Raw genomic sequence first — 27,379 nt, forward strand, 5'->3', positions numbered from 1 at the left:
CTCCATTGATGAAGCACCCACGATTTCTAAGACAAGCTGTTCCACTGGTTAATTGTCCTCACTGTTAGGAAGTTTCTCCTTAATTCCAGGTTGCTTCTCTCTTTGATCAGTTTCCAACCATTGTTTTTTGTCCTACCTTCTGGTGCTTTGGAGAATAATTTGACTCCCTTTTCTTTTGGCAGCCCCTCAAATACTGGAATACTGCTGTCATGTCACCCGTTTCTTCTTTTCTTTAGACTAGCCAAAGTCCTGCAGCCGTTTTATATCCATCTTGTTTAAAATTAAATGGAAACTGTCATTAGATCTTGAATTTCTTAACATGTTTGTTTGGAGGCCCAAATAATTGTTCAATAACATTATATTATTACTCAAAAGAGTCATAAACAAAGGACAATTATTTCCAATTTCTAATTATGTTTATTCAAATAGAATCCAAGTATTTGTATAAGTTTATATGTAAAGAATGAAGCAGAACAAAATACAAATGGGTGTTTAAAACTATCAGTACAATCCAATATTCTGAAAAATAATTTCAGTGTCAGTATTCAACATTCATTACATATAAAATGCCAACATTCATTACATAGAAAATGAAAATAACTAGCTTTTACTTGGAAAAAGATACAAAAATAAAAAGTCAGTAGTGTAAAGTTCAAGCTGGTCTCATTTTTGTGTTCCCCTATACTGTTTTCAGTAGTTCAATTCAAAGTATAGCTTATATTAACAGTGTCTTATGACTGTAGGGATACTCATCAGCTCTCAAGCAACAGGTGTGGCTTTAGAAGAGACTAGGTGAGTCTTAGTAATAGTTGGTTTATGAGATAACCATTGAAGCCTATTATAGTTGGTTAGTAGATTACTACTGGAGCCTGCTTCCTAAGCTGTATAATAGTTCCCTGCATACAGTGCTGTTTGGAAGTAGCAACAGAATTGTGACAATTCTGTGAAGTACCAGCTTTTACTCAATTTCTGTTTGTATCAATTCTGGCTGGGATGTTTCTGAATCTGCAAATGAAAATGAGAAGAAAGTTAGGAATCTCAGCAAGACACAGTATTTCTGCTTTACAAAAGAAAAAAAAGTATATAGAGGAGGGAAGGGAAACAGAAGGGCTTCACTATTTTAAAATGAATAATAAAAACTGGGATATCACTTCTTTAAACAAGACAATGACTGCCAATTTTTATTTTACTTGGCAATATTGAAGATTGTAAATAATATTAAATTTGACTTGCCATGAGTTCTTGAAATATTATATAAAATATTGCACATGAAAAGATTTTGAATAACTATGATTCAATACAAATTAAACATATTAATTTCATTCCCAAAATATTCAAAGTGCTTTTACAAAATATGTAGGATTTTAAAACAGATTAAACTTGGAATTTCATGGACATATGAAATGTAAAAGCACTTACTACAATTCATTTACTATTTACTACTGGAAAACATATAAACTAATATCAACTGAAAGACTGAGCTTTTTAAAAAGTAGATGCAGATATATTTTTCTGCATTATTAAGTCTATCAATAATTACCTGACATAACTGTCCCTTCTGGCAACTACTGCTGTTAGTAGTATAGTCAATGGCACCTAGCCTTAAAATATCCTCAGATCCATCCATTAATAAAAGATGGATTATGAATATATTTGAAGTTCAGAATATGTGGGAGACAAAAATCAAGAAGCCAAGCAATCCCAGTTTTGAAACATTGATTACACTATATGACACATGGGAAAACGTTTATTTAAAGATACTACAGAACATGGGGGCTTTCTAGACAAAATTTTGATTTCAGATATTTATTTTAAATAACTGCAACTGCAGATACGGCCCTGTAATCTCAGGAGATTATTTTTTCCCATTTTTAGTGCATCATTTAATATTAACCATGAGTGTTTTATAGCTCATGCCACAACCACACCAAATTTTAAGAGGGCCACTAATAGGTACAATACTTCTCTAAACTGGTTTACAACTCTGAAATGCTTTTCCTTGACAGAATAATCAACATTGCTTTTAAGTATTTTTTGCTTGTAAAATATGATGGTTTGGGCTACTTTAAATGCCTGTGAAAATGGAAATTATTTTTGGAAATGTTCAGCTATATTTTTCAGAAAGAAGATATTGTTAGGTTATTTTCTTTTTATCATGTTTTGATGTACTATTGTGTCTGTCAAGACACCTAACTATAGAATATAAATTAATTATTTACATAAATGTCTTAATGAGAAAAACATCTAGGTGAATTTTCTAATTAACTTTCTAATATTATGAACATATGACATTTCTCGGACTTGGTTTACTTAAAATAATGTAAATACAGCCTTCACTTACTTACTATTAAGTATTAAAGACCTATTTAGCCAGAAATTATTTCTTTTTTTTTTTGTCCATCCATCTTTGCTAAAAAAAATCATACTGAATTCAGTGGGAAGTGTGCAGTCTTGCAATTTGAGGAGGCAGATATGAAAAAAGAGTTATTTTTAGGCACTTAGTTTCATTCTCCAAGGAAGAAGCTGGAACGTACAGGCAGTTCTTGACTTATGACCATAATTGAACCCAACATTTCTGCTGTTAAGCAAGACAGTTAAGTGGTTTTGCCCCATTTTACAACCCTTCTTGCCACAGTTGTTTAGTGAATCATTAATTAGTAACACGGTTGTAAAATGAATCTGGCTTTACCATTGAATTTGCTTGTCAAAAGGTTGAGAAAGCTGATCATATGGCCCTGGGACACAGCAACCTTCATAAATATGAACCAGTTGCCAAGCATCCAAATTTTGATCACCTGACCATGGGAATGCTGCAGTCGTAAGTATGAAAAACGGTCATAAATCACTTTTTTCAGTGCTGTTATGACTTCGAACAATCACTAAACAAATGGTTATAAGCCAAAGACTACCTATAGTTATAAAAACAAGAGTTGTTCTGACATATAAGAGTTTAATATTTAAGTCTAATTTCCTTTCAAAAACATTCCATTTTATTTCCAGTATATCATTAATTCATTGGATGCAGGGTTTTTAAATAATCATTTTAATCAGTAATTTCTTTTTCTTTTACAACAGAATACAAATACAGCCCATGGAGTTATTGTATAGGTCTATGTCTGTGCCATTCTTTACAGATACCTCATAAATAAAAAGAATGAACTTCCCTATCATAAGAATTAAATTCTATTTTGAATGTGATGAATGTTAGTTGGTTTAGAACCAACTCTGTATTTTTTACTGTTACAAAAAAGAACCATTATTATTTCCTAATAAAGGGCCTACATGAAATGTGCACAAGGGCAACATTAGTATAAGTTGTAGAAATTTCATTTTGCATGCTGCATAACTAACAGCTATTTTGCATTAAACTCATGCATTTTAAAAATTAGTCTGCAAAAACGTTCAGGAAAAGTAAACAAGAGCCTTCATATATACTAACCTCCGATTTATTCTGTTTTGAACTGAAGTTATCATGCATAAAGTTACATGCAAAATTACTATTTATTTATTTTTTGTCAACTCAAGGTCTAGTTTTGTCAACAAGGCCCAATTATTTCCCATTATAAGAAGAAACTTTACTGAATATTCTTGTACTTTCAGAAGTGCATTCAGGGGAGGAATGCATCATTCAATATTTGATTAATATTAAAAATATTTGTATTAACCATCTGCCTAAAAGTACTTTTCCCAATTATTAAATTCTCTTCTAATAGAAAAAAAATAACAGCAAAATAGAATTCTTGTATTTGGCTATGTCAGAAATGGGCTGTTGGGATATGATCTTGGGTGGCATACATTCTGAGCTTGAAGAGTGACTTCTTAGGCTGGGCACCCATTTCAAGTCCAGATTGAGATTGAGATTTTCTTTTGTATGACAATGTATGTTTCCTAGCTTTCTGCCTCTTTTCTATTTTCTTCTGATACTCACTTGGAGGAAGAAAAGAATCTGCAAGAAATAATGGAAAAGGAATTCTTTACTTAAAATGCATTCTGAATATAAAGAGATGGGAAATCTATGATCCTCCAAAAGCTGTTGAATTGCAATCTTGTCCCATGGATAATATAAATTCTGTTCTGTTTCTAAGTTAGAATTCAGCCAATATGTTTTAACAATTGTCCAAAGCGCTTGCTTAAAGTAAAGTGACTACAAAAGATGTTCAGATCTATATTAAACATTTAAATGTAATATGAATTTACTTCTATAAAAACAATTAAGATTATGCATTCAAAACTGCACTTTGCAAAACTTACAAAGGACTACTTAAGCATCTGTGCCTGAATTCACTAAACAATTATCTGTGTGTAGTAAATGTGTGTGCACATATAATAGACTTTATCCATAGTCACTCATTCTCTAGTCGCTTTGATTATGCTATTATAATGCATTCTACATGGGGCTGATTTTGAAGTGCATTTGGAAAGTACATCTGATTCAGAATACAATGGCTCAAGTAGTTATGGACATCCCTTGTTGCACCATTGTAACACATTATTTTTGGAGCTGTACTGACTATTGATTGTACATTAAATGTAATTCTAGATAGTGGTTACCACTGTCAAAGCCCTATATCAGGGGTGTCAAACTCGCAATGTCATGTGACGTGTCACGACATATCGTGACTTTTTTTCCATTGCCGGCAATGGGGTGGGTACAGTTTCACCATGACGCATCCGGCCCGCAGGCCGGCAGTTTGACACCCCTGGCCTATATGGTTCATGGCTTGGATATTTATAGAATTATCTTCTTCCAAAACATCTGTTCACCCAATATTGTCAAACAAGACAAACTCTCTCCATGTCCTTTGCTCAGGTAATGCCATCTACAGATGCTACCATAGTATGCCTTCTCTATTGTTCATCCACTTGTTTGGAACAGCAGTCTCTCAGACCTTCAAATGGCCCATTCCCTGTTGGTGTTTAAAAAGGATCTTATTTGTCCCTAAAAAAAATGGATATAGTTTCAGTGGTGAGGGTATATAAAGTATGGTCTACAATTATCCGTAGGGTCTTATACTGTGATTTTATGGCTTTAATTTGTTAACTATATCATATTTTGTTTTAATCTGAGATATGGAAAGGGAACCAAATACTATTTCTTCTATGTAGTTGGAGTGGACTATAAACTGCATAAAATAAACCAACAAACAAGTATGTGCAGACAGCTGCAAGAGCTTTCCATAGAGTGTGACAGTTTTATTGCTTGTACGAAAGGTATTGGGCATGCACCAACATGCCTTATGAAATATCATCTTTAATGCTTTCCAAAATCTTAAAAGCTGCTACTTTTCTGAACATTTCTTCAGATATATTTAAGTATTAATTATATTATAAAATGAATGTTCCACCAGAATATAATCTACAGACATATTATGCCATAATTTTAAATATTTTAAAGTAGAATTTGATAATGGCAGTTGCCGCAAAACAATGCTTATGATTTCTTCTTTACAATGAAGATGTTCTGTTGTCCTTATAATCAGGATAGAACTGAATGCTTTACTCTTTGAAAGCATATTTCATTGAAAAGAATTGGACTTCCTTAAAAAACAGTTAATGGAATCACACATCATACTAAGTTTTGTTTAACTATGGATTGCTGAATAAGCGATAATTGACAGAATTTACAAAAGGTAAACTGTAAACCATAATTCATATAAATAATGGCTGAGTTTATAAAATATTAAGTTTTTTAAAAAAGAAAATACAGCTACCATATTGTGATGTGTGAATTCAAGTCTGATAAGTTGCAGAATGTGAATAAATATACTTTATTTAGTTATGACCCACAAGTATTTAAAACAGGCTTGTACATTAGAACAGGGATTATTAAGCAAACGTTTAAGCATTAAAAATGATGTAGTATTTTAAAAATTTTTTTAACACATTACCATTAGGCTCAGTATTTTTTTTCTCCCACTGATCACGTTCCTGAAGCCATTCATCACCATAACCACTGCTAATCAGTTTGCTGAAGTTTATAGGTTCATTTTTTTTATGAGCAGGCCTTCATAGAAAATAAGAAATAATTAAATGTTAAATTAAAACTAGGTCTAATAAATTTGTCATAGTAATAATTATGAGCAAACACTAATTGTATATAATTTCAAAAACAAAGCAAAAAGAAAAATTGAATACCTATTTCCCTATTATGGATAACAATAACAGTAAATAATTTGAGAAAACATTCCATTATTGAAGGCCCAATAATTAGCGGAACTGAAAAATAAAAAGTCAAATTATTTCACAGAAGTTTTCCCAAGTAGGTAAATTCAGCAACAGATGTATCATTATGTGTAAACATCTATTTTGTGGTTTGTATGTACATTCTCTTTGTAACATGCAGATTATTACAACTCATGTTTTATTCTTTCCTTTAGTTGTTTAATTATCAGTTATTCTGTGAAATTTATTTCTAAAATTGTATCAAAAATTCTTCTAATCCAAAGATATGTAATTAGCAGCACAGTTCTTTGGACAAATGACAAAAACCAATACTTGTACACATCCTGTTATTGTATATATTGTTGATTACACCATCCCTTTCAGTAGTGAAGAGGAAAAAAACTGTTAAAAGTTCAGAGAACCCAGCTACAATTAATGTAAGTAAGGATAGTCCTTGACTTATCACCATGATGGAGCCTGCCCATTACGATCATAAGTTGTGACAGTTATAAAAGGATCATCATGTAACTGACCCAATTTTACAGACCTTTTTTGTGGCAGTCATTAAGCAAATTACTATAATTGTTAAGTGAACCCATGGTTGTTAAGCGAACTCACTTTGCTATGGGGCATTTTTGCTGAAAACCAAAAATAAATGCTGGCTTTCACCAAAAAGCCAGAAATTGCAGTCATGTAACTGCAGGACACTGCAAACAGCCATAAATGCAGATGGGTTGCCAAGTGCCTGCAATGTAAAAATGTGATCACACCTCTCCCAGCCATCATAACTTTGGAACTAGGCTGCAAGTGCCTTTTTTTGGGGGGGGGGGGGTTCCCACTTCAATGTCAGATGCTAAGTGACCAGTTGTAATAATCTGCACAGTCAAACTCCTCAAAATAGCAACAGTCAGATTTTTATGTATATTGATTTTGTCATTTTTGTTTAACATAATTAATATCCACAAGTATCAAAAATAAACTAATGTACTCATGAAATATGAATGGATGTTTTAAATATTGTTTTAAAATATGCAATACTGAAAAATTAGGGAAGCAAATTAAAGCATAGCAGGCACTAACATTCCACATCTGATCAACCATATATGCCCAGGGAATCCTCAGTTAATATTCACTCATTCAGCGGCAAGTTAGTAGTAGCAGAATCATACAGTTATAAATCTGAATCAGGAAGGCTGCAAGGGAATATCTATTTGCACCAACTCTGTGAAATTACTGTGAGGGCAAACTCACATCCGTAGTTTGAAAGCAGCAATAATTCATCTTTGATATTACCAATATTACCAAGAATATTCTATCCTTGATAAGTGCTTGTGTGATTGCAGTTTTATTTTAGAATGTCTGGCTTTGCTCAGTGCAACACTTGTTTTGCAGTTGTCTTTCGTTTTACTCTTTTTAAATTTGGATACTATCCTATTTTAAGCTGACTACTAGTTTACATGGACAGATTACTTATCTAAAGTTTTTAGTCTGTACTCTTTAGGCTGAAATTAAGTGTCTGACTCAACCTGTGTGTTCTTTTGAGTTGCCTCGCTATCAGCCCTCTCTATCACAAAGACCTTGCAGGAGAAGAGCAGTATGGACAACTGTTGGATCTGGCAGAGTGAGACCTGTGGACCATAAACACAAAGCTGTTGATGTGTCTCTGCCTAATAGATACAGGGCTCTTGCTGAACTTAATGCCACTAAGGTGGCAGGTTCAGCTGTTTGTGATGAAGATGATGACTCAACTGAGCATAGCACTGTGGTCTGTGAGGAAGATGTTTTGCATCATGGAAGGTATGAATCAGGTATTGCAAAGTCATGTGAGGTGAGCAAGGAATCTAGAAAGAGAAGCCACTTTCTGGTTGGTGACTCAATAGTAAGAAGTATCAATTTAGGAAAGGATGTAGAGGTTTTGAACAAGGTGAGGTGTTTGCCTGATCCTACTGACAGCAGAGAAAAGAGACACATTGTCAAAAATGCTAGTAAGGATTCTGATATTGATGTTGTTGTGCATCTTAGCACTAATAATTTATCCAAAAGATTTCTAAAACCTGTGGCAGGAACTTAGCAGGATAGGTTGTAGTCTTACTTTTTCAGAGGTATTGTCAGAATCCAGTTATATTTCATTTCTATCTATCTTCTCTGATATAAAACCAATTCTTACTCTCTCCTGGATTCTGTCATACTACTAAGGGGGAGGGGGGTATGCATGGGGGTTTTATTACTTTCACTTTCTCTATTCACTACAAAGTAACCTTTTGTTGATTTGCTTTGGATCAGCTAACCATAACAATGTAGCCATTTGCCTTTCATCCTATGCTCCTCTGAACTTCTCCTCCTTTACCTGCCAGCGAGAGAAAGGGGGGGGGGGGAAAGATGGAGCATCTGGGATCTGTGTGAGGAGATGTTGAATAAGTGAGCCAACGGAGCCAGACTGATGTTATCTCTCCTGGAGTTGACACCTAGAAATCTGCCGGTTTCAATCACCCGAAAGAACTGCGGGGGGGGGGGCTGCTTAGGGACATTTTAAAACATCGAATTGTAAGGGAATCCCTCAGATCCTGTCTGTCATGCCTGCTATCAGTTTCTTTTAATAAAAGTTCCTGTTGGAAGAGACCGTTTCCAAGAGTTCTGCTTTCTTAAGATGTGGATTGAAGTGGGTCCTTACAGGTATTATCTACATATAAGGAGCAAAATGGAAAAGACGTTCAATATGTGGCTAAAAGAGTGGTGTCAGGTCCCCAAATCCTTATTGTTTTTCCTATATATGTGCTCTTGTTTGGGGCCTGCCCTTCTATTCAGAGGAGTAGGATTTGCTTTTCTTTGGGATAACTTTCGCTTTCTACTTTTCCTCTCCAGCCCCTATCCACTTGAGAAAAGAATGTGTCTCCCTTATCAGGGAGACAGCTATGGAGAAATGAAACTGGAGAAGACCTTGAGATGCGCACCAACTGTGCCAGTTACCCAAACATCATGCCACCTGTGGATTGGGTAGATTTCAAATGGACACTATGACTTTGGTGGAAGGAGGCTAGTTTAACTATACTGTTTAAGCGGGATTTTCCCCAGATCTCGCCTTGACTTCCCTACTGTCACTAACCTGTAATAAAAGTTCCTTTTGAGACAATACCTGTTTCAAGAGTTCTGCTTTCTTGGGTGGTTAGCTGAGGTGGGTCCTTACATAAGGCAAGATCTGCATAGTACTCAACCTGGAGAGGCTGCTGCTCTGCCGGGGGAGTCCCAACTGAATTCCACATGGAGGAGTTCCAGGCAGAGAAAAGGCCCAAAGATCTCCTCTGTTTGAAACCCAATGAAAGCCTCTCCAGGGATCTGGAAGAAGCTGAGCCTTCTGGTGAAGAAGATCAAATCAAATGGTCACTCAGGGTCGGGAAAAAAAGAAGGATGGAAAGAAAAAGTCCCGAAGATCACCCTTACTCAAGGTGGAGGGAAGAAAAAGATGAAGAAGAAAAATCCAGATCCTGCCTGTCCTGATAGAGAAAAGGGAGAATTGAAATCGGAAACGATGGAAGAGGTGATGGAGTATGTGAAAAAAAACCTTGACGAATTCAAGGTGCAGCTGAAAGAATGCCCTGAATCGGAGAGCGAGTCAGAGGAAGAGGAATCGGAAATCCAAGAACTGGCAGTGGCTGGAGCCCAGGAGGCAGCACCATGGCAAGGCCATCCATCTCAAGGAATCAAAGGCAGACCACTTAAACCAGCCGAGGTGAAACCGATTCCGATTGGAGTGAAGTTTGATAGAGATCTGAAACAATTGGGGTATTTCCTGGCATCACCTACATGCAAATCTATGGGAGAACACTGCCTACCGATGTAGAAAATGTCCAGGTAATTACCCTACCTTTGGAAGGTGGAGTAGCTGACTGGATGGTAACCCTATTGTATAATGCCTGTGTAGCTCGGGGAGCCCTGGGACTGCTATACGATTGGTGCCTGCTAGCTGAGGAAGTAGAGATAGATCAACACAAGAACCTACACCGCCCAGTGAACCAAGCTTCAGATTGCAGTCAGAGAAGCGAGGGGAGACCGCTTGAGTTTCACCTGCCCCACCTCGCACCACTGCCTGCTTCAAATGTGGTAAAGGAGAACATCGTGCCATGGATTGCCACAGCAAGACACCTGCCAAGAAAAAGGTTTGTCAACCAGCTGGAAGACCTCCAAGAGCCTCACTGCACCCCAGGGAGACTGCAATGAGATCCGATGAAGTTGTAGAGCTCCCCCGTGGCTGTGACCAAGAGGATTGAGCTCCGACTCCATGCTACGATGACCCAGAAGAGACGGAAAGTGGCTATGAAAATGACCCATTGGTGAGTGGGCCAATTGACCCCATAACAGTGCCCCTAGAACTTTCCATACCCGGCACTGGGAGAACAGTAAAATTAGGTGCCTTGCTGGACTCAGCACCCGATGCATGATGAGCCCAGAATTAGTGGGAAAAATGGGGATACCCCACAAGAGGCTAAAAACTCCAATTACCTTTTGCCAATTGCTCGGTTGCAGGGGAAATGCCTACCAGTTTTGCCACCAGACCTTTACAGATTGACCTGGGGGACCACGCAGAGACTCTAGCATTTGTGGCCCCAGGAATGGAGTGGCCACTAGTTTTGGGACTGGCTTGGCTAAAGAAGTGGAACCCCATGATCAACTGGAGGAAAGGACGGCTAAAATTCCCACAGGGGGAAGCCCTGCCCATCTCTAAAGAAAACGGCGAGAGATGTGGATTACACCACGATTTTGCCTCCATCCTTAGTGAGTCAGACTTGCAAACCCTCCCAATGGAATACCGAGATTTGGCCGAGGCATTCAGTGAACAGAGAGCAGATGAACTCCCCCCTCACTGGCCCACTGACTGTGCTATTGAAATCATTCCAGGGGCAAAACTGCCAAAGCCAAAAGTGTACTCTATGACTCCCAGGGAATTAGACAAACTGGGAAAGTTTATCAAAAAGAATTTACACCGGGGTTTTATAGAGCCAACTAGACCTCAGATAGCAGCCCCTGTATTATTCAGAAAAAAGAAAGAGGGCTCTCTTTGTCTGTGCGTAGATTATAGAAATCTGAATGCTGTGTGCATGGAAAACATGTACCCACTACCTTTAATGAAAGACATGTTAGCGTACTTGTCAAAAGGGAAAAAAATTTCCAAGCTAGACTGCAGAGAAGCTTATTACCGCATATGAATAAAGAAAGGGGATGAATGAAAAACTGCCTTCAACTGCCCATTGGGTTGCTTCCAATTTAAAGTTCTCCCTTTTGGACTCCCTGCAGTATTCATGCAATTGATCAGCAAAATTCTGCATGAGCACCTGTATAAAAGGGTTTTGGTTTACCTGGATGATATCCTTATTTACACCGAAACCAAAGATGAATACGTTAAGCTAGTCAGAGCAGTATAAAAAAAGCTGCGCTCTGCCAAACTGTACACCAAACTGTCAAAGTGTGGATTCCACAAGGATTGTATTGAATACTTGGGCTATCGTATATCAAACAAAGGGGTAGAGATGGACCCAGAAAAAATGAGAGCAGTCTTAGACTGGGCTCCCCCCAAAATCAAGAAACAACTCCAAAGTTTCTTAGGATTTGCAAACCTTTACAGACAATTCATCCCATCTTTTGCACAGATTACCTTCCCAATCACAAACTTGTTAAAAACCAGAGGGGGGATAAGCCAAAATAGACAGGAGAATATCAAGCAGCTTTTGAGAAACTTAAAGAGACTTTTTTTGTGGAGCCAGTTTTGAAACATCCGGGCCCAGAATAGCCATTTATAATTCAAGCTGATGCCAGCGATGTGGCTGTAGGAGTGGTTTTACTACAGAGAAATAAAGAAGGACAGTTGCAACCTTGTGCTTACACCTTTAGGAAATTATCAGAGACTGAGCAGAGGTGTCCAGCTTGGGAGAAGGAGGCCTATGCTGTACTATGGGCTCTCCTAACTTGGAGGCATTTCCTGGAAGGGAGTAAAATACCGTTTCAAGTATGGACTGATCATAAGAACCTTGAAGCAATGAAAACTCCCAGGAAACTCTCGCCCAAACAGGCAAGATGGTCCCAACATTCTCATCGTTTTGATTTCACTATCCATTACCTCCCTGGGGGAAAGAAATTTTTGGCAGACACATTGTCCAGACTACCACAATGTAACAGCAAGAAAGCAGAAGTGACTAAACCATTTTTACATCCTTGTCAATTAGCAGCCCCTGTAACCACCAGGCCCCAATCGAAATCTGTGATTCCTGTCGGAAAGACTTTGTTGCAGGATTTTAAAATTGCGTTAGAAATTGATGAGTGGTTTCGAAACCATAATAACTTGTGTGTGTGAAAAGGTGGATTAGCCTGGATTGGAGAAAAACTTTATGTCCCAGCAGCTTAAGACTTTAAGTAATGCAAGCAGGGCATGACTCGAAAACTGCTGGACATTTTGGATTTGTAAAAACCTTACATCTCCTTAAGAGGCAATTTTGGTGGCCTGCATTGAAAAAGGACATAGAAAGCTATGTAGTCAGCTGCCCCACATGCACAGCAGCTAAACAGCGGCAAGGGAAAACTTTAGGACTGCTTCAACCGGTAGCAAGTCCGTCAGCATGCTAGACAGATATCTCTATGGATTTTATTGTGGAACTGCCTGAAAGTGCTGAAAACACTGTAATTTGGGTCATAATGGATTTGTTCTCTAGACAAGTTCATTTCATTCCATGCCCTAAGATCCCAACTGCAAAAACTTTAGCTAAACTCTTTGTGCAAAATGTATATCGATTCTCATGGGATCCCACAACACATAATTTCAGTCGGAGGGGTTCAATTCACCTCAAAGTTCTGGAAAGCTTTTCTGGACTTGATGGGTTTTAGTCAAGGGTTGTCATCTTCCCATCATCCTCAAATGAATGGGGGGATAGAGAGACTGAACTCAGTTCTAGAACAATACCTGAGATGTTTTATTAATTATCAGCAGGACAATTGGTCCGACTTGTTACTGTATGCTGAAGTTGCTTATAATAATGCTGTACACTCCAGTACAGGTTTCACTCCATTTCAAGTAGTTAATGGTCAAACGTTTGTGGCCATGCCTGAACTCCCTATCAAAGAACCTGAAATCCCCTCCTTTCAGGAATGGATTACACAATTATAGAATACCTGGCCAGTAGTCAGGAAAGCTCTGGATGAAGTCAGGGAAGCCTATAAGACTCAAGCCGATAAACAGGGTGGAACAAAAATCATATAAAGTTGGAGACAGGGTATACCTCTCCACTAAGTATTTGCAATCTTTACAATCTTCAAAGAAATTAGGCCCTAAATTTGTAAGACCTTTCCCTGTCAAATGTATCATCAACCTTGTGACGGTTGAATTGTACTTGCCAAAGAACCTATGGAAAATCCACCCTTCACTGCAGCTTACTCAGGAAAATACTTCTAACCTTAGGCCTCTGCATCTCAGGTGCCCACACCTATTGTAGTTGAGGGTGAACAACACTTTGAAATTAAAGATATTTTGGACTCTCGAACACATCATGGGGTAACCCAGTACCTAGTAGCTTGGAAGAATCTCCCTTTCACCCAGAATGAGTGGGTGTACAAGAAACATGTTAGAGCCCCTAGTCTTCTCAAACGTTTCCATGCTAAATATCCTGATAAACCTAATTGATATGTCTGTATTGTTTATCTCCTCCTTCGTTTTCTGTTTTCTATGTGGATTTCCCATTCTTCTAGGGAGGGCCGTATGTCAAATCTTTATTGTTTTCCCTGCATATGTGCTCTTGTTTGGGGCCTGCCCTTCTGTTGCGAGGGGTAGGATTTGCTTTCGCTTGGGACAACTTTCGCTTTCTACTTTTCCTCTCCCGCCCCTATCCACTAGAAAACAATGTGTCTCCCTTATCAGGGAGACAGCTATGGAGAAACGAAACTGGAGAAGACCTTGAGATGCGCACCAACTGTGCCAGTTACCCAAACATCATGCCACCTGTGGATTGGCTGGATTTCAAATGGACACTATGACTTTGATGGGAGGAGGAAGATTGCTAGTTTAACTATACCATTTAAGCAGGATTTCCCCCAGATCTCACCTTGACTTCCCTACTGTCACTAACCCCTAATAAAAGTTTCTTTTGAGACAATGCCTGTTGTAAGAGTTCTGCTTTCTTGGGTGGTTAGCTGAGTTGGGGTCCTTACAAGTGGGGTAAAGCAGAACGTTTTGGTTACTGTATGTTAATCATGATGTTTGAAGTTAGTCTGATGAAAACCTATCCAAAAGAAATGGTTTTCATCCATCACAGAAAGAGACTGAGTTACTTTATACTAAATTCAGGGGTTTTCTGGAGAAACATTTAAACTGAACAATGGGGACAGAGAATTAATTGGCACAGCACATATCAGTCCCCAGTAATCTAAAATTAATAGGATTGTCAGTGTTTCTATCATAAATGTTTGTGTGGTTCAAGAATATTATGGTTGATGTTAAGAAAAATCAAACTTTTGACAGTGTGTGCCGTATCATGGGCACTATTCAAGCAGGAAGAAGGGGAATTCAGATACAAAACAGGTTGTGTAGAAAATAAATACAAGTCAGTCAAAAAGGATTCAAATGCCTATACACCAATGCATAAAGTATGAGGAATAAACAGGATGAATTGGAAATCCATTGGGGGCAGATATGATATTGTCGCCATTATGGAAATTTGGTGGATGAATGAAACCCATGAATGGAATATACAGTTAGAAGGGTTTAAGTTGTTTAAAAGAAACAGACATAATACTAGAGAAGGTGGAGTTGTGCTATACATAAGAAATAACTATATCTCTACAGAAATGCAGCAAAATAATGATGAAAACCATTTTGAATGCATTTGGGTCAATATAAAAGGGAAAAAATATAACATTGCCATAGCTGTATACTATAGATCATGGCTTTTCAACCGGTGGTACGCACACCACCTGTGGTACATTGGCACCTGGCAGATGGTATGCAGCCCTGCCCAGCTCAGCCCAAGGTAGCAGGAGAGGGAACGAGCCAAAGCAGTGCAGCGCAGGACTTGCCCTGAGAGAGTCTTTAGGAGTTGCAGGACTGCTTGGGGTGAGGCAAAGGCCCCAGGATCAGCACTTCTGGCACACCCGGAAAAGAAAGGAGGAGGAGGGGGGCGGAGACAGGAAGGGATATAAAAGGAGGCAGTTTGGGTGGGAGAGGGAGAGAAAAAAGAAACACAGCCTTGGGAGGAGGAGGAAGAGTCAACTGGAGCTGCACTGAAGAGATAAGGAGGAGGAGGAGGAGGAGCGAGAGAAGAGAGGACAAAAAACAGGCTGGGCGCACACACAGGTGGCAGCGACATACAGGTAAGAAACGCAGCTCGTGACTGCTGTTTGGGTGATCTATAGCAGGGCTTTTCAACCTTTTCATCCACTATACCACTTTTAGGATATGGCAATATCTAAGTACCACCAGTCGCTTAGCAAGGTGTCAAAAACTTGATGACCAAAAGAAAAAAAAGAAAAAAGTGATAAAGTACAGGTAGTCCTTAACTTACAACAATTCACTTAGTGACTGTTTGAAGTTACAATATCACTGAAAAAAGGGACATGATCATTTTTCACACTTATGACTGTTGCAGCATCCCCAGGGTTATGTGATTTACATCCGGATGCTTGGCAACTGATTCATACTTATGATGGTCACAGTGTCCCAGGATCATGTGATCACCTTTTGCAACTTTTTGACAAGCAAAGTCAATGGCCGGGGGGGGCATGGCCAGCTCAACATCACTCAGGTTGCGGGGCACCTTTTGGGGGTACGGGCAGGGCTGTGGGGGGATCCGTGGGTCTCTGGTAGAGGAGGGTAGGACTGGGGTGGGTGCCTTCCCTCCCTCCCATTGTCTCTTCCTTCCTTCCTTCCTTCCCTCCCTCCCTCCCTCCCTCTCAGCAGAAATAGATATGTAGGAAGCACTTCACAATAGTAATGGGGGACTTTAACTACCCTGACATCAACTGGGAGACAAACTCTGCATCCAGTGGAAGATCAGATTCCTGACAAACCTAGCAGTAAACTCTGTCTCCCAAAAAGCAGAGAAGGGAACTAGGCCAGCCATACTGGACTTAATTCTCAGAGATGAAATGATAGATGGTGTTGAAGATACAGGAACCTTGGGGGGGATGACTGTGCAATACTGGAATTTAATATTATGCAAGCACAAGCAATAGAAGAAAGTCAAATTAGAGCCTTGGACTTTAAGAACGCTAATTTCAAGAATTTTAGAGAGAGCTTGGGAAGGATTCCATGGACAAGAAATCTCAAGGGGAAAATAACCCAAGAAGCTTGGAAAATTTTGAAAACTTTTAAAAGTGAGATTATAAAAGCCAGTCTAGCACAATTCCAATGAATGAAAAAAAATAAAAAGATCTCAAAATAAGCTGGCTGCACAAAGAACTCTCTGATAAACTGAAAGACAAAAAAGGTAAGTATAAAAAGAGAGAAGAGGGGCACATAACTAAGGCAGCATATAAGCAAATAGTCCAAACCTGCAAAGATGAAGTCAGGAAAGCTAAGATGCAAAATGAACTAAGGCTTGCAATAAAAGTTAAAAATAATAATAAAAAAACTTGATTCAACACATAAAAAAAAGTTAAGGAAATGATTGGTCCATCAATGGGAGAAAATGGCAAGGTGACGAACAGCAGAAAAAAAGCAGAACTGCTTAACTCATTTTTTTTGTATCTGTCTTTACATAAAAAGAAAAAATAGTCCAACTATCAAAAAAAAGACAAATCCTGTAAAATGCAGAACAGAAATGCAAGAAAATGGTAAGAGAACACCTATTCATTCTAGATAAGCAGGACCTGATAAATTATGCCCCAAGATTCTGAAAGAACTAGTAGATGTGATCTCAGAACCACTGAACCATATCTTTCAGAGATCCGGGAGCACCAGGGAGCTATCAGATGACTGGAAAAACTCACAACTAGAAAACCTTCAGAAAACAACTATAAAGGAATTCAGAAAATAGAAGACAAATCAGAGGAAACTGATCCAAAGATGGAAGATATAAGGAAGAAAATCACAGACTGGTGCAGACAAAGAAAAACCTGGAAGACTCAGGGATAATATTGAAAATGAAAAAGGCATCCCATCCCTCAAGATTTCAAAACATACCTGAAGATAAGGAAGAAGACTTTATAGAAAGGATTATAGAGCTTTTAGGAGAAATGTTAGAAATTGAGAAACAAGAAATGAAAAGAGAAGCTGAGGGAGAAGGAAAGTTGATGTCAGAATCCAATTATATTTCATTTCTAGTTATCGACTATGCAAAACCCCATTTCTGCTCTTTCTGGATTCTGTCATACTACAAAGGGGAAAGGGGATGAGCAAAGGGGTTTTATGGCTCTCAATTCCTTCATTAAACTTCAAAGGGACTGAATGTGGATTCTCACCAAGAGGACTGACCATAACAATATGGCCATAACCTTTCATCTACTCCTCTCTGAAGTCTCCCTTTTGCCGGCAGTAAGGGAAAAGAGGGGGAACAATGCAGCGCCTGGAGTCTGGGAAAAGAGAGGAGGATCATCGCCCAGAAGAACTGTGGGGTGGGGGGCTGCTTGAAAACACTTAAAACATTGAAGGGTGGGAGAGGATTCCGCAGATCCTGTCTAGTACACCTACAATCATTTTCTCTTAATAAATATGCCTGTGGAAAAAGATATTCCAAGAGTTCTGTATTCTTAAGATGTAAAGTGAGGTGGGTCCTTACGTTAGACAGGATCTGCAAAAATAGTCCACCTGGAAGGGAGAACCTTGCCGGGGGACTTTGCAAAAAATACCATGTCAGACGACAGAGCAGGAAAGGGAGAAAGCCTCTCAGAGAGGGAGCCGCTGCCCCAACTGAAAACCTGCCAGATGTCGGGATCTGAGAAGTCAGATTCCTCAGGAGAAGAGGTGGTAAAGACATGCAACCACAAACCTCGGTGGTCAATGGGCGTTGGAAAGAAAGGCGAGTGGGAAAAGAAATCAAGAATGGTGACCTTGAGACGGGGCCCCACCCAATCAGAATGGAAGCAGGAGATGGGGAAATCCCTATACGCAAGCGAAGAGGAAGGAAACTGGGCACTGCACTCGAGCTGGATCCTAGAGAAAGCTATCGACTTGATGAAGAGAACCCTCAGCTCCCTAGGAGAGGAGAATTCTGAGCCCTGGAGCCACAACTTGAGAGACACCGAGGGGGAAGTGGAAACTGCAGCCCCGGGGACATCCGCTGAACCAGTAGTCCCCACTCCCTGCCAACCCACAGATGGTGATCTGGATGGAAGGCAATACTACCGACAGCGAAGGCACCGATCCATTCAAAGACTACCGCCACTGGACGTGAGATTCAAGAAGGAGCCAACACGCTTGGGATTTTTCCTGACCCAAGTCCTCAGCTACATGGAGGAATATGGATGGCACATCCCCAGTGACAAAGCCCGTATCAGGATCGTGCAATCTGCTCTAGACGGGCCGGTCGCAGATTGGGTGGTGAACTTGCACAACTCCAATGCCCCAGAGCTCAATGACTTCAACCGTTTCATGTCCTCTCTGAGAAGGCAATTTGAGGACCCCCTGGCTGATCGCAAAGCCCGTGAAAGGATAAAAACAATGAGGCAAGGCAAACGCCCGGTAGCCGAATATACGCAAGAATTCCGGGCCATTGCCAGCAAACTGAACTGGCCGGAAGACATCCTCCTTAGCCATTTCAAAGACGGACTAAATTATGACCTATATGCTTGCCTGCCCCGAGGGGACCCACACCAACTTGACGAATGGTATGTTCTGGCAGAGGAAGCAGAGATCGACCTACTGAAGAGGCACTGCCGAGGAAAACAATGGAGCCGCTCACCGCCTGAGTCGACACGTGAACCAGGGAAGCCATCGGCTACGGCCAAAAAGCAAACAGGGTGTTTCAAGTATGGGAGAGAGGGGCATCAGGCTGTAGAATGCCGCTCAAAAGCCCCCCAGCCCAACCCAGACAGATCACCGGCCAGTAAATCCGGGAAGTCTCCAGCTAAGCCAAAAAAACCTGCCATGAAAATGATGGAGGCTGTGGTATCCCCTACCTCTGCTCATCGGGGGGGAAAGAACTCCAGCCTACACTGCAGGGCCAGTGGATGCCTCAGATGACAGCTCGGAGGTCGAACCCCTGGTAAGTAGACCCATTGCACCCATCCTCAAAACAGTGACTATATTAATTCCCCCATGCCCAAAGCTGTCAAGGTGAAAGCCTTAATAGACTCTGGCTGCACCCACTGCCTCGTTAGCCCGACGCTAGTGGGGAACCTGGGCATTCTGTCGAGGATACTGGAACAACCAATCTCATTTGGCCAGTTAGATGGGTCCATAGCCGGGGGGGGTGCCAGCTACCCTAGCCACTTTACCAATACACCTGTCCCTGGGCAAACATGAGGAAGACATAACATTTGTAGTAACCCCAGGCATGGAATGCCCGATGATCCTAGGGATGGAATGGTTAAAGAAATGGAACCCCTGGGTGAATTGGAGGACGGCAGAAATCAATTTCCCGAAAGGGGATCCTATGGACTTAAAACCCCAAGGGGATCTACCAAAATTAAGAATGGAAAAAGCATCCATAGGAGAGGAAAAGAGGCTACCAGAAATACCAGAGGAATACAGAGATCTTGCTGAAGTTTTCGGATGAGCTTCCCCCCCACCGACTCACGGACTGTGCCATAGAATTCAAGCTCGGAGCAAAACTCCCAAAGACCAGATTATACTCCATGAGCCCAAAGGAGAAGGAGGAAATGGAAAGATTCATAAAGAAAAACCTAGAAAGGGGGTTCATTGAAACTGCCAAGCCAAAAGTGGACACTCCGGTCCTCTTTAGAGAGGACGGATGGCTCTTTACGCTTATGCGTGGATTATAGGCTCCTAAATACAATCAGTGAAACCAACCTATACCCCTCCCCCTTATGAAGGACATGTTATCACACCTCTCAAAAGGAATTTTTTTTACTAAACTAGATCTAAGGGAAGCGTACTATTGCATGAGAATTAAGGAAGGGGATGAATGGAAGACCGCATTTAACTGCCCAATGGGGTGCTACCAATTCAAAGTCTTGCCATTTGGATTACAAGGGGGGTCCGCAGAATTTATGCAATTAATCAATGACGTTCTAAGGGAGCACCTATTTAAGGGGATCCTGGTTTACTTAGACAACATTCTTATCTTCACCGAATCAAAAGAGGAACATGTCAACCTAATCAGAGCGGTTTTAAAGAAACTGCCAGCCGCCCACCTATATGCCAAACTTTCGAAATGCGAATTCCACCAGGAAAGGATAGACTAACTAGGTTATCACATATCCCCACAGGGCATTGAAATGGACCCAGAAAAGGTCAGAGCAGTATTAGAATGGGCACCACCTCACACAAGAAAGCAACTGCAAAGTTTCCTGGGCTTCGCAAACTTTTACCGCCAATTCATCCCCTCATTTGCCCAGATAGCCCTGCCCCTCACAAACTTACTAAAAACGAAGGGAGCATCCTCAGTAAAACCTAGCCAGCCACTAAAATGGACAATGGAATGCCAAGCGGTGTTTGAGAGATTAAAGAGACCTTTTTCTGCCAAACCAGTACTGAGGCACCCAGACATGGACAAGCCCTTCGTAATACAGGTGGATGCAAGTGATGTGGCAGTGGGAGCTGTACTATTACAAGAAAACGATGAAGGGGTATTGCAACCCTGTGCATATACATCCAAGAAACTCACAGAAACGGAACAGCGCTGGCCTGTGTTGGAGAAAGAAGCATACGGGATTCGGTGGTCCTTACTCACGTGGTGCCAGTTCCTTGAAGGCAATAAAATCCCTTTCCAGGTGTAGACAGACCACAAAAATTTGAAAGCCTTGAAAACACCCAGGAAGCTCAACCCCAAGCAAGCCCGCTGGTTCCAGCATTTTCACAAATTCCACTTTACGCTCAAGCATTTGCCGGGGGAAAGAACTTCCTGGCAGATGCACCCAGACATGGATAAGCCCTTGGTAATACAGGCGGATGCAAGTGATGTGGCACTGGGGGCCGTACTATGACAAGAAAACGATGAAGGGGTATTGCAACCCTGTGCGTATACATCCAAGAAATTCACAGAAACAGAACAGCGCTGGCCCGTATGGGAGAAAGAGGCATACGGGATACATTGGTCATTACTCACGTGGTGCCAGTTCCTTTAAGGCAACAAAATCCCCTTCCAGGTGTGGACTGATCACAAAAATTTGGAAGCCCTGAAAACACCCAGGAAGCTCAACCCCAAGCAAGCCCGCTGGTCCCAGCATTTTCACCAGTTCCAATTTAAGCTCAAACATTTGCCGGGGAGAAAGAACTTCCTGGCAGATGCACTATCTCGCATGCCCCAATATAAGAGCATGTGAGCCACCGACTCTAAACCAATGATGGTAGATTCACAACTGGCAGCACCAGTAACAACCAGAGCCCAAGCTAAATTAAAATCACAGCTGGGCAGCCAAACCGGAATTGAATTCCGGAAAAGTTTGGAAACAGATGAATGGTTCCAGAAAAATAAACACATGTGCACAATGAAAGACGGGCTGCCTTGGGTGGGGGGAAAGTTATATATACCAACAACCCTAAGAGTCACATTCATGCAGCTTTGCCATGACACAAAATCAGCAGGGCATTTTGGATTTGTAAAAACACTACACTTAATTAAACGGCAATTTTGGTGGCCATCCATGAAAAAGGACATAGAAAGTTACGTGGCCAGCTGCCCAAAGTGTGCAACTGCCAAAAGGTTGCAAGGGAAATCGCCTGGACTGTTACAAACAGTGGCAAATCCCTCAGCCCCCAGGAGGGAAATAGCCATGGATTTTATAGTGGAATTACCAGAAAGCAATGGGAATATTGTTGTCTGGACTGTCACGGACTTGTTTTCCAAACAGGTGCACTTTATCCCTTGCCAAAAGATTCCCATCACAAAAGCCTTAGAGAAACTTTTCGTGCAGCATATTTACAGGTTGCATGGGGCACCCCAACGCATCATATCTGATAGGGGAGTGCAATTTACGCCTGCATTTTGGAAGGAATTTTTATCCCTCTTAGGGACCACTCAGGAACTGACATCTAGCCATCACCCTCAGTCGAATGGACAAGCGGAACATTCAAACTCAGTACTAGTGCAATATTTAAGATGCTTTCTTAATTTCCAACAGTCTGATTGGACGGACCTACTCCCTTTCGCAGAAGTGGCCTACAATAATGCAGTCCACTCCAGCACAGGTTACACTCCTTTTCAAATAGCCAACGGTCAAAGTTTCAACCCCATGCCAGAATTAACCCCAAACGAACCTGAGATCCCATCACTGAAAGAATGGATGGAACAATTACAAAACACCTGGCCAATAGTTAGAAAAGCACTAGATGAAGCTAAGCAGGCATACAAAGCACAAGCCGATAAAAAAAGGGTTGAGCCTACACCATTCATTATAGGAGAAATGGTGTACTTATCTACAAAATACCTAAAGTCCCTACAACCCTGTAAAAAACTGGGACCAAAATATATAGGGCCTTTTCCAATTAAAAGAATCATAAACCCAGTAACAGTAGAATTAGAATTACCCAAAAATCTCAGGCAAATACACCCAATTTTTCATTGCAGTTTGCTGAAAAGAGAGCATCAGTCAACTTTATGGCCAAAAATCCCCCCCCCACCTCCAATCATGGTGGAAGGAGAACAACACTTCGAGATAAAGGAAATCCTAGATTCTAGGAGATATCATGGGGCAACTCAATACCTAGTAGCATGGAAACACCTCCCTGCCTCACAAAACAAGGGGGTCCATAAACGTCATGTCAGAGCCCCGAAGCTATTAAAGAAGTTTCATAAAGAGTATCCTAACAAGCCAGACTAACTTTTATACCTGTTTTGTTTTCTTTACAGGTGGATCTCTCTTATTTTTAAGGGGGCAGGATGTCAGAATCCAATTATATTTCATTTCTAGTTATCGACTATGCAAAACCCCATTTCTGCTCTTTCTGGATTCTGTCATACTACAAAGGGGAAGAGGGATGAGCAAAGGGGTTTTATGGCTCTCACTTCCTTCATTAAATTTCAAAGGGATTGAATGTGGATTCTCACCAAGAGGACTGACCATAACAATATGGCCATAACCTTTCATCTACTCCTCTCTGAAGTCTCCCTTTTGCCGGCAGTAAGGGTAAAGGGGGGGGGAAATGCAGCGCCTGGAGTCTGGGAAAAGAGAGGAGGAGGATCATCGCCCGGAAGAACTGTGGGATGGGGGGCTGCTTGAAAACACTTAAAACATTGAAGGGTGGGAGAGAATTCCTCAGATCCTGTCTAGTACGCCTACAATAATTTTCTCTTAATAAATATGCCTGTGGAAAAAGATATTCCAAGAGTTCTGTATTCTTAAGATGTAAAGCAGTGGTTCTCAACCTTCCTAATGCTGCGACCCTTTAATACATTTCCTCATGTTGTGGTGACCCCCAACCCCCCATCCAGCTGGCCAGGGAGGGGGGCAGGAAGGCCGTTCCGCCAGCTCCACCCAGCCTGGTTGGAGAAGCGCCCAGGCGGGGAGAGGGAGAGAGAGAGCGAGAGCCAAGAGGGCGACAGCGCCGGCAGAGCTTAGTTCAGCCTCCTCCGCGGAAAGGGCCGCGAAGCAGCGCGGCCTCCCTTAGGACAGGGGTAGGCAACCCAAAACACTCAAAGAGCCACTTGGACATGTTTCCCACTGAAAACAAAACACTGGGGGCCGCAAAACCCTTTTGATATCTAAAATGAAGATAACACTGCATATATCCTTTTTTACCTTTAATGTATGTATGTATGTATGTATGTATGTATGTATGTATGTATGTATGTATGTGTGTTTATGTGTGTATATATAAAATAAAGGTAAACAAGGACACTGTATATGCAGTGTTATCTTCATTTTAGATGTCAAAACGGTCTCTCTCTGTCTCTCTTGCCTCTCTTTCCTCTCTCCCCTCCCTCTTTCCTCTCTCTCTCTTTCCTCTCCCTCTCTCTTTCCTCTTTTTTCTCGTTCCTCTCCCTCTCTCTCTTTCCTCTTTCTCTTTCCTCTCCCCTTCTTTCTCTTTCCTCTTTCTCTTTCCTCTTTCTTTCTTTCCTCTCTCTGTTTCCTCCCTCTTTCTCTCTCTTTCCTCTCTTTCTCTTTCTCTCTCTTTCCTCTCCCTTTTCCTATGTTTCTCTCTCTTTCCTCTCTCTCTTTCTCTCACTCTCTTATGGCGGCATCATCAAGGGTCCCTGATGCCCCTGGCCTGGCCGCCGCCCCCCCCCGCCGGGACTCTGCGCTGCCCGGCCTCATCCTCCGCTCATCGATGGAGTCGCAGTGGGGACAGCGCTCGCCTGAGCTGCCTGGGGGGCAGCAGGAGGAAGAAGGAGAGGAGGAGGGCGAGGAAGCAGCCGCCCCAGTCGGGACTCCGTGCTGCCTGGCCTCGCCCTCTGCCCATCAATGGAGCCGTGGTGGGGGCTGGTGCCGTGTGGCCCCTGCCAACCCCTCCGCCAGCCCAGCTGTTCCCCCCCAGGTATCCCTCTTGGCCCGGCACTTGCCCGAGACACCTGAGGGGCACCAGGAGGAAGGAGAGGAGGAGGGTGAGGAAACAGCTGCCACCACCCCAGCCGGGACTCCGCGCTGCCTGGCCTCGCCCTCCGTCCATCTGATGGAGCCGCGGTGGGGGCTGGTGCCGCACGGCCCCTGCCAGCCCCTCTGCCAGCTCGGCTGCTCCCCCCAGGCACCCCTCCTGTCCCGGCGCCCGCCCGAGCCACCCGGGGAGCAGAAGGAGGAAGAAGGGGAGGAGGAAGAGGAGGGCAAGGAGATAGAGGAGCGGTGTCTCGGTTCCTAAGACCCTCGGAAATATGTGTTTTCCGATGGTCTTAGGCGACCCCTGTGAAAGGGTCGTTTGACCCCCAAAGGGGTCCCGACCCACAGGTTGAGAACCACTGATGTAAAGTGAGGTGGGTCCTTTTTTTTCCAATGAATATAAATGGGTTGAACTCCCCCTCAAAAATATCTTACCTAAATGGTTTTTCCTATTTCAAATAGTACCTATAAAAACAGAAAAATGTTTTGACAACTTAAATACATTGATTTGGAAAAATGTATCTGGCAAGGAAGAAAGTTAGAGTTAGATTAAAGAAAATAGAGGACTTGACCTATTGGAGGGAGACCTATACTACCAAATAGGTGCTTGAACATGGCTAAAAGTAATAGATAACCCTTAGACACAAAAAGATCATTATACTTAGAACATATGATTTACAATTAGGATGGTACACTTTTTTAAGGTATGGGAAATATGAAAATATCGGGATGGCTTTTAACAAGATAAGCTTTTGCCTACTTAATCAATGTTGAGAAAATTGTAAATACAACTGAGATATGAGTTGGCTAGAAAAGATGTTATAAATTGGAAATATTTTTATTAGGTATAATATTAGAAAAATATGATGATTAAGTATATACTTAATATTGCATGGATGGATAGTAGTAAGAGTTGTATTTGTTTAGTGCTGGAAAAATGAAAAATGAAGAAACACCTGAAGAAGAGATGATCAAGAAAATACTGGACTGTGTAAAAATGGACACATCGATATTGAAGGATAAAGAAAAAGAAGACATAGAATAATTTCAAATATGAGATGTAGTTTATCATTGGCTGGAAAAAAGGGGTAGAAATTAGGAATTTAATATGTATTATTAAGTAAAAAACGGGCTCAGACAACATGCTGTTTACTAAGCACTTATGATATGTAAAAATAGAAAATTAATAAAAGATTATAAAAAAACACAGATCATGCCAAACAAATCTTATTTTATTCTTTGAGAAAGTGACTAAATTAGTAGATCAATGAAATGCTGTGGACATAGTATACTTAAATTTCAGTAAAGCATTTGATAAAGTAGACCACAACCTACTTCTTGGCAAGCTAGCAGAATGTCGGATAGACAGCACCACCACCAAGTGGATTTATAACTGGCTGACAAATCATACTCAATGTGTAGTCCTCAACAGAACTACATCGACGTGGAGGAAAGTAAGCAGTGGGGTACCCCAAGGTTCTGTTTTAGGTCCAGTACTCTTCAATATCTTCATAAATGATCTAGATGAGGGAATTGAAGGGGAACTCATCATATCTGCAGATGACGCTAAGCTGGCAGGAATAGCCAACACCCAAGAAGACAAGCTCAAGATCCAAAAAGATCTTGACAGACTTGAATGCTGGGCTCTATCTAACAAAATGAAATCCAACATAGATAAAAAAGTAAGGTTTTACATTTAAGCAAGAAAAACCAACTGTATAGGTATAGACTAACTGAAACATGGCTTAATGCCAGTAACTGTGAGAGTGATCTTGGAATCTAGTGGATAATCACTTACATATGAGCCAACAGTATGTGTCAGCAGCCAAAAAAGCCAATGCAAACCTAGGCTGAATTAATAGAGGGGCAGAATCAAGATCATGTAAAGTTCTAGTACCGCTTTACAAAGTCTTAGTCAGACCACATTTGGCCTACTGCATCCAGTTCTGGTCACCACAGTATAAAAAAAGACATAGAGACTCTGGAAAGAGTGCAGAGAAAAGTAACAAAAATAATTAGGGGGATTAAGGCTAAAACATATGAAGAATGATTACAGGAATGAGGTATGTCTACTCTAATGAAAAGAAGGACTGGGAGTGACATGAGAGCACTGTTCTTACTATTGGAAGGGCTTCTACAAAGACAAGGAGGTCAAATTATTTTCTAAAGGACTGAAAGTCAAGACAAGAAGCAATAGTTGGAAACCAATCAAGGAGAGAAGCAACCTAGGCTTAAAGAAAATTTCATAAAGGTGACAGCAATCAACTACAGGTAGTCCTCAAGTTACGAATGTAATGGAGCCTGCCCATTCTATTTGTAATTCGAGAATTCTTGGGAGTGAATCTCATACTCAAACAAGATCACTCCCTGCTCGTTAACACACACGCGGCTCGTTAAATGCACATGAGGTATCCCATGGGGAAAGCCATGGAGGGCCTAGTGATAGAACAGGCCCCCAAGGCCTCCCCGATCCACAAAGATACCTCATGCTTCCCCCTCCCTTCCTGCTGCGCTGGACTCACTTATCTTGAAAAGATCCGTCTCCTCTCTGCTGCGGTTTCTGCCTTTGAGGGAGAGGAGAGTTGATGGAAGC

General features: G+C 41.2%; 1 protein-coding gene across 1 annotated transcript in view; it reads right to left on the bottom strand.

Annotated features, from left to right (window-relative positions):
• Positions 1-411: 411 nt before the first annotated feature.
• The window catches only part of CUNH7orf57 (chromosome unknown C7orf57 homolog), a 143,469-nt gene continuing 116,501 nt past the window's right edge, over positions 412-27,379 (bottom strand). The window contains exons 7-9 of the mRNA XM_015829173.1: positions 5,889-6,004; positions 3,929-3,946; positions 412-1,005 (exon numbers count right to left, since the gene is read on the bottom strand). Coding sequence (XP_015684659.1) covers positions 959-1,005; positions 3,929-3,946; positions 5,889-6,004 — 181 coding nt within the window. The 3' untranslated portion in view covers positions 412-958. The remainder of the gene's footprint in view (positions 1,006-3,928; positions 3,947-5,888; positions 6,005-27,379) is intronic.

The sequence above is a fragment of the Protobothrops mucrosquamatus genome, unplaced genomic scaffold (assembly GCF_001527695.2).
Source record: "Protobothrops mucrosquamatus isolate PMUCROS unplaced genomic scaffold, P.Mucros_1.0 scaffold_231, whole genome shotgun sequence".
NCBI classification, from domain to species: Eukaryota; Metazoa; Chordata; class Lepidosauria; order Squamata; family Viperidae; genus Protobothrops; species Protobothrops mucrosquamatus.